General features: G+C 48.5%; 1 protein-coding gene across 1 annotated transcript; it reads left to right on the top strand.

Moving 5' to 3' along the window:
- The first annotated feature begins 251 nt into the window (after nucleotides 1–251).
- Nucleotides 252–10,139, top strand: SLC2A2 (solute carrier family 2 (facilitated glucose transporter), member 2). The gene is made up of 11 exons (XM_010009412.1): nucleotides 252–284; nucleotides 917–1,012; nucleotides 1,539–1,807; nucleotides 2,314–2,438; nucleotides 3,196–3,311; nucleotides 4,454–4,616; nucleotides 5,467–5,654; nucleotides 6,645–6,749; nucleotides 8,552–8,653; nucleotides 9,538–9,741; nucleotides 9,948–10,139. The coding sequence occupies exons 1-11, from the start codon at nucleotides 252–254 to the stop codon at nucleotides 10,137–10,139; spliced, it is 1,593 nt and encodes a 530-aa protein (XP_010007714.1).
- Nucleotides 10,140–13,501: the final 3,362 nt, after the last annotated feature.

Here is a 13,501-nt window from a genome sequence, read left to right as displayed (position 1 = left end):
CCATTGTTTCATTTGTCCCAAAATACGGGATTGGTAGCTGCTGCTCTGAGTCAACCAGTGGCCAATAACGCATGGAAGGCTTGGGTTTCTCATTAACTCCAGAGTTTATATAGTCCCATCTCACAGAGCACCAGCCACTTCTACTGCCTTCATCCCAGCCCTGCTGTCCCTCCTTCCCTGCCCAAGCTCTCACATCGCTTGGCAGCTCAGGACAGTGACCGCCCCCAGGAAGACAGCAGAGGAGCTGCGGGATGGACGGGAAAAGCAAAATCCAGGCAGAAAAGGTAACCATGACTTGGTGATATTTTTATGCTACAATTTCTGCAGGACCCAGCATTAAGCAATGGTATTTAGTGCTTGCCAAGACCAAAACCAATTAAAAAATCCCCTTCCTTAATTAATTGCTCTTTGATGTCTGTATACTGAGCACAGGGGCAGAGGGGTCAAGGGGTTTTTATTTGTTTTTAAGATCGCATCAAATATTTTGAACTGTGATGGAAGGAAATACTACTTGACCCAGCACTGCTGAAAAACACCATTTTGGTCATTTTTCCCTCGCTGACGTGCTTCAGGGGTAGTGCTGGAGATGGGGTAGGACAGGTTCCTGCTGCTCCTGTGCTGCTGCTGCACCGGGCACAGCTCCTGCTCACTGTGAGCATCGGGGTGAGCACTGGCAGTACAGCAGAGACAGCCCTGGCACATATTGCTCCTTGCGGGGCAACTCTGCTCTGCCCTGGGGGCCTGATCCTGCCCACCCCTAGGGAATTTCCCTTCTTCTTTGGAGCCAAAGTGCCTGGATGCCAGTGTCCCAGCCAGCTGGGCAGCAGCATCCCTCGGGACAGAATGGGTGCACCTCCCCCAGGTTCGGACAGGGCTGGGACAGTGGGATGAGGCTGTTATCTCCTTTCCTCCCCAGCACCTCACAGGAACACTGGTTCTCTCCGTCTTCACCGCGGTGTTGGGCTTCTTCCAGTATGGCTACAGCCTGGGTGTCATTAATGCCCCTCAGAAGGTAAGATGAGACCCTAAGCCGTGCACAGCCAAGGGATGAGGGCTTCAGGGCAGCCAGGGCTGGTCTGTCATGTATAGAAGCCCTCAGGAGGGCTCTGTCTGTTCCCCAGGCACTACTTCCCACAGTACAAAGCCCCCACGACAAGGCAACAGGTGGGAAAACAGGGAGGACCCCCGCTGCCACCCCCCAGCGAAAGGAGCGGGGCTCTGCATGTCAGGCTGCTATCCCCACTGCAACGTGGTCCCTGTGCCCAGACCGAGGGACTGCACCTCTCCACAGGTGCTGAATCCAGACACCCCCTGTTCCCAGGGAGTGGTGTGGGACAAGGGGGACACTCCATGCCTGCCCCTGTGCTCCCTCCCCACTGGAAGTTGGAGTGCTGGGGAGCTGTGGGGGACCCCAAGATATTTCACCCCTACAGAGCCTGTTATGAAAAGCTTTTCCTGGGGCAGCAAAAGAAACAAAACCGGGGTTAGGTGTAGTTATAGATTTCAGCTGACGGCCTTTTCCTCTTTACCCATCACAGGTGATAGAAGCCCACTACAGCCGTGTGCTGGGCATCGCCCCCCTCGACAGACATGCCACCAACGCCTCAGGGGAGGCCAGCACTGTCCCTAGCACAGAGCCCTGGGCTGGCACCGAGGGCACACTCGCACCCCTGGCTGACACTGGCGAGGACCTCACCACCTCCCCGCACATCCTCACCATGTACTGGTCCCTCTCCGTCTCCATGTTTGCCATCGGCGGCATGATCTCCTCCTTCACCGTGGGGTGGATCGGTGACCGGCTGGGGAGGTGAGAGCACCTTGTGTGCTGTGACTCGTGTGCCACAGCCAACCCTTTCTGTTTGACTTTTCCCCTTGAAACATTTCTTCCCTGTAGAAATTCTGTTTGTGCTATTTTTCCAATTTAATTATAAACACATACACACCAAAACTCAAACCTCTAAAATACTGCTCCAGCCATCACAGAGGTCTGGCTTACAGAAATCCTCAGTTACAAATCAGACGTTTGGTTGCCACTCATAGCACTTCAGACAAGCAGCTGCTGAGCAGCCTTGATTAACTTCCCAATTCTTCCTCCCTTTCTTTCCATGGTAAAAGGGAGAGAAGAGCATGTGACTGGTGTTGGCATAGGATGCATATGCTTTTAGCTGCTCTGGTATTTTTCAGTGCCTACAATCATTATTTTCAACCCTGTAGTGCTGATTATGCCACTTCATAGCTCTGATTGATTGTATGTTGCAATGCCTGATTTGGCTGAGAGGTGCCAGAAGGAGCTGTGCTGGTGCTGCCTTGCAGGGTGAAAGCCATGCTCGTGGTGAACGTCCTCTCCATCGCTGGAAACCTCCTCATGGGGCTGGCTAAATTTGGGCCATCTCACATACTCATCATCGCCGGGAGAGCAGTCACAGGGCTGTACTGCGGTAAGTCCAGGCAGGGTCGAGCACTGCAGCCCAGCCCCTGGCAGGGTGCTCGGTGCTGGCTGCTCCCAGTCTGCAGTTAAGAGTTTCACGTATTTTCTGAACTTTCTTCTTTGTTCAGAAGGGGTTTCACAGGGTTTTCACAGAGGAGTTCCCCTCTTTTCCCTGTGTCTCTCCTTCTTAATCCAGGCTCTTTCCCAGAAGTTTCTGAATTGGCTTTAACATGAAATTGGTTTATTTTACGTATCCTAGAAAGCAGTGACTCCCTCTTCTGTATACCTCGGTCTTGCTGGTAGCTGTTGTAACAGTATGATATTAACCATGCTGTTTAATGGGTTCCCTAGACAACAGTACTATCTAGCAGATAGTACAGGAGCACTGTACATACAGAGGATAAGATAGTAGGCAAATAACATGGAATTACATTTGAATTAGGTTAGAAATATCAGCTTATCATCACCCTTACTGGTACACAAATACAATACGCTGAAGTTTCAAGGCAAGTTTTCAGAAAGCTCTTTGCTCTGTGATAACTTTGCCCAGTGGATGATCTCTGCTCCATGCTCGTGTGTCTTTAAGTGTAAAGGCTCCTCGGCCTGGGGCTCTGAATCCAGGGATATCCAAGCACCTTTGCAAGAGGCAAGCGGTTCCCAGCCAGGCACGGTGGGGTTGGTGGGATGTGGGAGGCGGCACACAGGCTCCATCCTCCTTTCCCGCTTGAGAAGCGGTTTGAGGTGACACCCACATGTGCTCGGTGCAGGGCTCTCCTCTGGACTTGTGCCCATGTACGTCAGCGAGGTCTCTCCCACGGCCCTTCGAGGAGCGCTGGGGACACTGCACCAGCTTGCTATCGTCACGGGTATCCTCATCAGCCAGGTAAGCAGGAAAGTGCATGAGTCCAGAGATGGTATTTCAGAGATTAGAGATACCCATGATACACAGGGACGTCACTCACCAATCCAGCCCAAACTGAAGAATAGTGCAAAGCAATCTACACTAATGAGGTTAAGCTCCTACCTTGAGTGAGAGCTGCCTTAACAAAGATAACTTCTCATGAAATAAAGAGTACTTCCGCAAACAGTTTCTCCCTTCCCCTAATAAGTTCTTGTAAGAATCTCATCAGAGTCAGGCTGGATCCTGAACACAAGATCTCTAATACTGAGGTAATCAAGAATGGCTTCATCACAGAAGCAGGGAGCCCAATGTCCCCTCAGCATTGCCCACCATGGCAGGAGTCCCAGTGATGTGACAAACGGGCACATAAATCTACCATGAACCAACACATCCAGAAAAACTTAACGTAACTACAAAGTTCATCTAATCTGATTTAGCCAAAGACTACAGACAGACCAAGGGTTAAAAAATGCTCCCAAAGTAGGTCCTGCAGCTCCACTGCCTGGGGAATACAATGTTTTTCAAATTACGGAAGGAAAAAAGTTATAAGGGCTCACAAACCACCTAGAGCACCTTTTTCAATGGTCAATAATCACACACTAAAGCAAAGCTCAAGTCAGTTGCAGCCCCAGTGCTCAGACTGTGCTGGTCACCGGCCAGGCATTTGCGGCACCTCATGCTGCATGAACCTCCACCCGCACCCTGCCCCTTTGTGGAGTTGCTTAGGACACATACACCCATAAAACCTCATACCCTAAAACCGCCAAGATAGCAAGGTCTGAGGAGAAAACATTTCATCAGCATGCCTGTATTTGCTGAGCTGTTTACACAGTGGTTCTGTCCAGGTACAGGTCTGGGGCTGGTGGCATGTCCCAAGAAGGACCGAGACACCACAGGGTGTCCCACAGCACCTGTAAGCCAGAGTCTTACTCATGACATTTTATGCCATCTGTTCATTCCCTCCTTGTAAGTGTGTATCATAACTAAAGAAATCAAACTGTTGGGACTGAGAATAGGTATTTGCTTCTAGTCTTCTTCCAGGTTGTCAAAATGTCATAGTGGTCAATCACTTTCATTTTCTAGGGTGCAAAATAAGCTATTCAAACATGCCTCAATCATTCCAGGTCCTTGGACTAGACTTTCTCCTGGGCAACGATGAGTTGTGGCCCCTGCTCCTCAGTCTGTCTGGTGTGGCTGCCCTCCTGCAGTTCTTCCTGCTCTTACTGTGCCCTGAGAGTCCCCGATACCTTTACATCAAACTGGGGAAGGTGGAGGAAGCTAAAAGAAGTAAGACACATTCTGGGATTGTCTAAAGTTGTTTTTATACTATATATAGTATTAAACACAGAAGGAAAAGCACAGCTGAGGGCTCACACATGTAACTGGTTATAGCTGCTCCATCCCACACAGCACATTTACAGGAGGGATTTCAGACACCTGCAAATAGTCACTGCCTGAGGCACGCTTGCTTCTTTATTGATGTGGGTGGTTGTAAGCCTTAGCCTGTTATGCCTTTCCACCAGAGAGACGGAGGATGGAGAGAGAGCAGATGCCACCCCCAAAAACCCATTCAGTTGGAAGGGATTTGTACCAGGTGTAAAAACAAAAATGACATCTTCTAGGGGACAGCTGATCTCTCTTTCCTTGGTGCTATTTGCAACTACACAGCAAATCCACAGCTGCACCCGCTTATGCATCTTCCAGCATGGCCCTCCTTAGCTGGTTCCAGCCATGTCTACAAGGATTAAGAGCTGTCAGCGGTAGAATACAGCTGAAACCGAGGTGAGAGCCCAGGATCGAGTAAAACAGAGCATAACCACATTCTTGGAGGCAGAGTTGCCTGCCCATGCTCTGAGCTGCTGAAGTATAGATTAATTCTGGAACAGAAACTATTGAGATATGTTTGCACGGGACTAATAAGCATTGATGAGGGATGAGGCTTGACTGTGGTGTCTCAGAACTAATGTGGTGCTGGCCCTTGCCAGCAGACACACCTTTGAAACTTGATGTGCCATAGGAGTCCTCAGAGCAAGAGGACACTACTGTCCATCTGTCTGGATTACCCTGAGTTTTGGTTAGAGAGATTCTTGCCCTTATCTGTCATTAAAAATAAAATGTCCGTCTTTTTCTTCTTAAGATTTGAAAAGGCTCAGAGGAAACTGTGACCCGATGAAAGAGATTGCTGAGATGGAAAAGGAAAAGCAAGAAGCTGCTAGTGAAAAGAAAGTCTCAATAGGACAGCTTTTCACCTCTTCAAAGTACAAGCAGGCTGTCATCGTGGCGTTGATGGTGCAAATATCTCAGCAGTTCTCCGGAATCAATGCGGTGAGTCTCCCAAAAATGTTTGTCTTCAAAGAAATCCACACAGAGCATGAACAGATAGTGCTGGCTTCATCCAAACCATGTCAGGGTGAAGAGAAGGCTTTCCTGTTACTGCAGTAGGCTCCTTGGCCACCACCATCAGTGCTGAAGGTGGACCTCACCACCAAGCCTGGCTGCAGCAGGGCAGGAGAAGAGAAGAGAGCGAGGGTATTGAGCACAAAACCCCCTGGCTTGGTGGGTCCATGCTGAGCTCTGCTGTGATCCTTCAACTGAGTTCAGCAGTTTGCTCTCTCTAATTACTATCTGCTCACCCCAGGAACCACAGAATCACTATCTTCTAGCTATTTTTAGCTAGTTTTTGCATCACCTCCTGGGATACCAGAAATGACCATTTCACACCCAGGAGCATGGAGCCTCCTTTTCAAAACCTTCCCAAATCTTTGAAAGTTTGGTGGCAACTTTACAAAGGTTGAGGCCTCTGTCCCACTGGCTTTCAAAACCCAGCTGCCCTGCCTCGAGGCCATCCGCAGATCCATCCAGCAGACACAGGGTAAGCCACCTATTTACCTCCTGCCCTTAATCTCCACTGGAGGTTATTCAACTCCTTATTCTTGGAGAGAAGGGAGAGATTTGAGTCATAACAATGTAGTGAGACTATTTAAAATTAATCTAAAACGTGATCATATTAAGTTACTTGTCTCCCATGCTCAGTGCTGGTGATCTGAGTTTCAAGATTAAACTATATGGAAGAAAACAGTTTTAAATGTGCAAATGCATTAGCTCAGGAGGAGAATTTCAATAGGATTTTTAACTCCCTCAGGCTTCTTTGAAAGTTTCTGCTTTAATTATTATAACAAGCCATTAAAAGTTGAAAAATCTATTCATAATTAAATTACTTCACATCTCAGCCAAGCAAGTGAGACTCTTCCCTCAAGAGAACAAAAAGTTCCACCAGCCCTGTTGCCTAATCCTTCATCCTAATTATTTCGATAGATCTTTTACTACTCTACAAACATTTTCGAGAGAGCTGGAGTTGACCAACCAGTTTATGCAACCATTGGTGTTGGAGTGGTGAACACAGTCTTCACTGTTATCTCTGTAAGTAAATATTTCTACCCCCGACACTGCAAAAACATGTAGGCTACAGTGTGGTTTTGAAACATGATTTTATCCTGGAGCTGGGATTTGCAGTTTTGCGGGGCTGACCCTGCACGCCTTATCAAGTCTTGTTTGAAAAATCAAGTCTTAAAATACAGCCCATTGCCACCAAACAGCACTGCTGAACGTGTCAGTGAGTGAAAACTGCACCACCCTGTTCAGGGAAGCTCTGGTAGCTCAACATTTCCCCCCACAATAGAAGCCTTTGAGACTCAAATTCTGCAGGTCCTATTCCCCTTGGGGCAGCAGGCAGGGGATTGGCATTGTGATGGGGAAGACAGCAGTTCACAATCTCCCTCTTACATGTTATCTTTCAAATTGTTTCTATATGTACATAGCACCTGCACAAGTGATATCCAAAGGCTATTCCACAGTAATAAAAGTAATCTAGCACCTATCCTCCTTGTATCTATGGAGTGTTCTGCAGCAATAAAAGGATGGTTCTGTTTTCACAGCCTTTCCCTTTGTTTGTCTCTCTCCTGAGAGTATTAACACAATTCCTATCAGCAGGCAATTATTTCTGTAATGTGGGCATTAATATAAGATCAGGAAATGCCAAGCCCATTTTCATCACATCACTAGAGAGACTTAGGGAGCAAACCACTTTTACCGACCATGAAGCAGGACTAGCTGCAAGGTAGAAATACAGAGCTGTAAGAGATCTTAGTCCAGCATGCATGAGATAGGAGGTCTTGGGGTCAACCTGCTTTAGAGGAAGTCCATCACAGGTCCTGTACAGAGGAGAAAACACGATTGTGAAGTGAGGCACAGAAGTGGGCAGTTGGAAGAGATCTTTTTTCAGCTCAGATGATCTTCTGCAGTTCAATCTCCACCCCAGCACTGGGGTACTTGCAGCCTGGAGCAGTTACTCTTTGCTTCTTTTGGCCATGAGCACTTAAAAATTACCTGTGTTTGTCAATAAATGACAGACCCCGATCAAAAGGCAGAAACACTGAGAGGGGGGTGGACCTTGGCAGGGGAGAAGGAAGCACAGAGTCTTGCCCTCTGCAACTTCACAAGTTAACAGGATGAACAGCCTCTGGCAAAAGAGATTGTCTCCTGGAAGCACACATCACTTGCTGTAATGGCAGGAAAGGTTGTTCTGATGGCCAAAGGTGTCCTTTCAAGAAAGGGGAAGGAGCAGGCAGCCTCAGAGGCTAGCACACGGTATCTTAGGGCAGGCCAGATGCACTGTCCTCTGGAATTACCTGTATCTCCCCATTGGGTGAAGTGATTGGTACAGACTTACAAGCTAGTTGAGATGACTGGTGTCCACCAAGAGGAGTTGAAAAGGAGCAAGCTAAGCCTTGTGGCTACCAGGGAAGCAAAAGGAGTCTGGGAGCAACTGAAGAATAAATTTTGACTCCAGCTGCTACAGGACTATCCCTGTCCTAGAAAAGGCAAGATGAAATGGCCCATAATGTGACTCGAATTATGCTACATTTTGAAGGCTGCTTCCAGACTAATGCAGACCTGGGAAGTCTATTGTTCCTGGGAAGGGAACAAAACAAAAAAAATGGAGTTCTGAGTCTATGTGGTTTTACCTTGCCCTTGGCAGGGTGCAGCTCAGTCTGGCTCCCTAACAGCCACCACAGAGTTTCTGACACTTGGAAACCAGCACATAAATCTCTACCCTGAGAGCTAAAAGAGCAGGGTGCACTGTGATGGCGGTAACAGGTTGCTCATTGCTAATGGACATCATTGAACCTCCTCAGAGTGAGCTGCTGCACTTGTTTCTACAGGTATTTTTGGTGGAGAAGGCAGGCAGGCGGTCCCTGTTCCTGGCTGGTTTGATGGGCATGTTATTAAGTGCTGTGGCCATGACAGTTGGACTTGTGCTCCTGGTAAGGATTTCTCTCCATTTTTTCCTCTGTGATTTGCAAACAAGAGAAGAAAAAACACCCTTTAGAGTGAATGTTTTGCATTTTTATCTCACAGAAGTTCAGAAAACATTTGTCCTAAGAAGGGGCAATTCAAAGTGGCCATAGCTGGAGTTATCTCTGGTTACAGCAGTGCCTGAGGACACTGCACTTTTAGCCCTGAGATACCCCAATGCTGCTAGAAAGGACCTGTGTCCCCTGTCCCCTCCCTGAGCTTGCCAACAACCTCAGCTTCTTACACAGCAGCTGTGCTATTCCTATGCCATAATCCCATGCCTGCTAAGAAAACCAGGGCATACCTCCACGTGCAAACAGTGTGTGTCCTAAACCCTCAACTTGCATCTCCCTGGCTTGGCGCAGGGACGCTACACTAGCATCTTGCCTTTGTTAAAAAAGTGACTAATTATTCCTTCTGATACCCAGGAGAGCAGTCAGGGTGTGAGACATGGGGCAGAACAGGCAGAGGATTGAGCCATCCCACAGTCAAAGTCAGTCCAAACCTGTCAAGATGTAAAACCAAGTAAGGGGTGGCCTCCTCCACTGAACACCATGGTTACTGAAGACACAACCATTTTGCCTCTTCACAGACATGCTACAGGCAAGAATAGGGCTTGAAGGTACAGCTGAGCTGATAGCTGCGAACTCCAACATCCCTCTGGAAGAGGCATTGCTGGCACCACACAGCCAGCCAGTACCCAAGACAAGAGTTTAGAGCTTTAATTATTCATGTCCAGTACCCACTTGTCTGAATAGAAAGAAATTTCTGAAAATGAAGCCTAATTAAAGCAATTAGTGATAATTAATGAGAGTCATATTAGGACTGTAACACTGAGCCCACCCTCTTGCAGAGCCAGTTTGCTTGGATGAGCTATGTCAGCATGGTCGCGATCTTCCTCTTTGTCATCTTCTTTGAAGTCGGGCCTGGCCCCATCCCTTGGTTTATCGTAGCTGAACTGTTCAGCCAAGGCCCGCGCCCCGCTGCCATTGCTGTTGCCGGTTTCTGCAACTGGGCCTGCAACTTCATCGTGGGAATGTGTTTCCAGTACATAGCGGTAAGAAATCCCTCTACAACTGTACAAACAAATGCCTGGCACGACCCCGCTGCTGGGCTCCCAGAGTAGCCCAGCAGGACAGGGACATGCTTCCTAGATCTGCACCCCTAAGCCCTGCTAGCACCTCAGCCACCCAGGGTAGGAAGAGGAAGCTGTCCCTGTGGTACTGATGATGGTGTCCCCTCTTCTCACTTCACCTGTTGCAGGATCTGTGTGGACCATACGTGTTTGTGATCTTCGCAGCTCTGCTTCTAGTCTTCTTTCTGTTTGCATACTTCAAAGTACCGGAGACAAAAGGAAAGTCCTTTGAGGAGATCGCAGCTGTGTTCCGCCGCAAGAAGCTCATGGCCAAAACGATGACTGAGCTGGAAGACCTGCGAGGCAGTGAGGAAGCATAGACATGACCACACACCCAGAAAGGACTGAGCACCTGACCTCTTTCAGGTGCTGCAGAAAGAACGTTGGGCAAAAGTCTTATTTCACAGAAACCTTGCAGCTGGCAGACCAGGAGGACCCATCCATTGGATGCCTTCTGGCTGCTGCAGCTCACACCTCTGAGCCACAGGTGCCAACCTGGAATTTTCCTCTGAAACACGCAGTACAACTGGGCTGCAGGAAGAGCCAGGGAAAGGGCACAAAGAATATGTTACATGTGTGACTTCATGACCCACTGGAAGAGCGCAGTGGGATGATTATCTTATTAGTCAGCAAAGCATTACATTGAACAGGGTCATCACTCAGCTGGAATGAAGGAAAGAGGGCTCAGCTGATGCTGTAGCCTTATGTTTTCACTTCTTTGTCCCATGCTTGCTGCTTCTTTCTGCTGAGTGATCTGATGCACTCAGAAAACAACAGCCAGTGCAGGCTGTGGCACAGCCACAGCACTGACTGCCTGAGGTGCTACAGAAAACAGATTGAGCAAACTCCTTCTTACTCTTGACTGTGCAGAGGAACAAGGTGAATCGGTTTGGATGTATCTCACTTGCTTTGCTATCTGTGCATTACAGAAATGCTGTCCAATCTCATAACAATTTATCGAGTCACAAGAGTTTTTAGGAAAATCTTAGAAACTCTGGCTGGGCTGATGTGCATTTCTTTTTTTCTTTTGTTTTAACCAGATTATTTACCTCCTCTTTCCTCCTAGGAATCATTTCTTCCCTCCCTTATCCCTGCCACAGCACAAGACAGCACATCGCTGACTACACAACAGCTTGGGCTCTCCTTTTCCCTAAGTCAGGAGACGCAAGTCCTGCTGCCACCCCTCCCATGATGTGACCATCGCCAGGTCACCTCCCCTTGCTACTCGTCCTTCTCCACCCTGTGCATCTGCCTTCCCTTCCTTTTGTACGATACTTAGACCTAAACGCTCCAGCTTCAGCAGAGGCCTTGGGCTGCCCGTATGGTAACAATAAATGATGACCCAAAGAGGAAATGGGTACTGCAGCATAAACCGGAAGGTGCCCCACTGCTCCAACCCCCACTTTGCACCTACTTACGGTTTTGCTGACTGTATTTGCTTCAGCCAAGGCCGTGCGCAAGCATGAGGTTGTGTTGTTTCTGTAGCCTTATCTGTGCTCAGCTTGCTTCTTTAGTAGGTACTTTTATGTGACAAAATCAAGCTTGCAAGCTGCAAGGATTTTTCTTCCTTTTTGGCGGGACGTGTAGGAATCATTGTAAAAGCCTGCTCTCTGTTTGCTTGACTTTTAAGATTTGCATGGTCCTTGTTGTAATACCAGGTTACTTTCTAGCAACTTTGTCTGGATAGAAACCCGTTATTTATTTGAACACCAGCGTCACTCAGTCACTGCGAGCTCATCACAGCTGCCAGTGAAGCAGTGGCCATAACATAACAGAGGATCAAGCAGAATGAAAAGCAGGAGAATAGTCAGGCCAAGTAGGATTACAGGCTGCAGCTATGGATTTGGTTTTAGGGAAGGTTCATGCTCCTTCCCATATGCCCAAACTTCCTTCCTCTGTAGACTTTACTCTCTTGGTATTAAGGCCCCAGAGCAAATTCTGGTCCCTTCCAAGTAACTAGCAGTGTAGCCACAAGGTCCACTGGGAAATTGTCTGGCCCTGGTCTGTGCACTGAAGCAGTCAGATTGCACCAAAGGCTTTTCTGGAGTCACTGCTGGGATTTAACTAGAAGAGAACTGGGTCAATGCTGTCATGTGCTACGTCAGTGGGGGACCTGGGACTGACACAGGGCATACAGGGCATGTAGGAACCAGGGCCCAGGCTGCGGTGCATAGAAGAGAGCAGCAGAGCTGGGGCGCGGGCTCTGGGTCAAACTGCCAGTGTGTGTGCTGCAAACAAGTCTCCCCAGGTGAGACTAGCTGAGGCGACAGGCTTAGAAGCTCTCCTCGGTGTCTGCTGCAGTTAGTTAAATACGATAATGGGTTGACTGAATGTAAAGAAGGGGAAAAATAAAAGAGATGGGTTCTTGCTTTCAGCAATGTTATCTATGTCTGCAACATAAAAGGGACAATGAACAACATCTACAACATGTGTTGGCTTGTGCTTGTTGAGGTTTGGGTTTTTTCCTTTTGTGTACATCTCAGACATATGTCCAGCTCCAGATGGGAAGTATTTTCCTGGCAGGACATGTTTGCTTCACGGGTGTTAACTGCTGTGCAAACCCTCAGCTAAATGCCTTTGAAATCAATGGTCCAGAGGTGAGACTGTGGAGTTGGAAGGCAGCTCTGGAGCTGGTGGCAGCTGGCTTTGCATTGGGAAAAGCCCTCACTAGAGGTGTGCAGCATCTAACCCCAGCTGTCTTCACTGCCCACCTATAAAACCCGCTATAAATGACACCTCTGCTTGCATGGGCACTGGTACAGCTTAAAACTTGGTGCTGGGGCCTCTCTAGGCATGATAGGCATTTGGGGAGAGATGGGGCTGAGGCAGATTTGATCCTGCCCTGAAGGCAGAGCCAGGCTGGCTCCCTCCAGAAGCAGAAGGCTGGGTCAGCAGACGCAGGGTGGCAGGGAGGGTGCTGGCACTGGACTCCTAGATGTCACCTACTAGGTCCTTGTGAGCTGGCCAGTCCAGAACGGCTTGAGCTACAGCCACAGAGTGGTCACATGGGTGGTTTAACATGAGAAACGCTGTCCAAAACTGCTTCACTAAACTTCTGCTGAGCTGTGTCCTAATGCCTGAGGGGCACCAGCCAGTGACACTGTCAGAACTCAGAAGTGAGGGATCATTTATTTAGCAACACTCTGAGCAGCCAGTCTTTGTTTTCCTGTGTGTTACTAGGTGAATGGTAACAGAAAGCCTGATCCAATTACTGCAGCACAGCACCTAAACTAGTTTACCAAAGCCCACAACATTAACCTACCCATAGCTATAGCCCTGCACTTCCCAGAAGATCTGCCTGGGCATTCAGAGGCCCTTAAGGAAAACTGGTCCCTGAGTTTCAGAATGTGCTTCCTTGTAGCAGCTGCTGTGTGGAAGGGAAGCAAGTCTTCTCTTTCCAGGCTGGGCCCTCCCACTGGGGACCCTCTCCAGCCTTCTTGGGCCCCAACTGGGCAGCGTGCCTTCATGCATTTTACTATTATTATTTGATTTATATGTATATTCCCCTGGAGATGATGCTTTGCTCACCCCAGGGTGTTTCAAATCAGTTCTGTCCATGGTTGCAGTGGCTGCAGCCTGGGACAGGATGTGCAGAGCTCAGTGCTGCTCAAGGCTACAGCAACCCCTGTCCTCACCAAGGCTGCAGTGGAAGGATTAAGCTGATACGCTGGGTTGAACTATC

The sequence above is a fragment of the Nestor notabilis genome, unplaced genomic scaffold (genome assembly GCF_000696875.1).
Source record: "Nestor notabilis isolate BGI_N333 unplaced genomic scaffold, ASM69687v1 scaffold6192, whole genome shotgun sequence".
Taxonomy (NCBI): Eukaryota; Metazoa; Chordata; class Aves; order Psittaciformes; family Psittacidae; genus Nestor; species Nestor notabilis.
The sequence above is the reverse complement of the archived record's forward strand: the minus strand, read 5'-3'. Positions and strand labels throughout refer to the sequence as shown.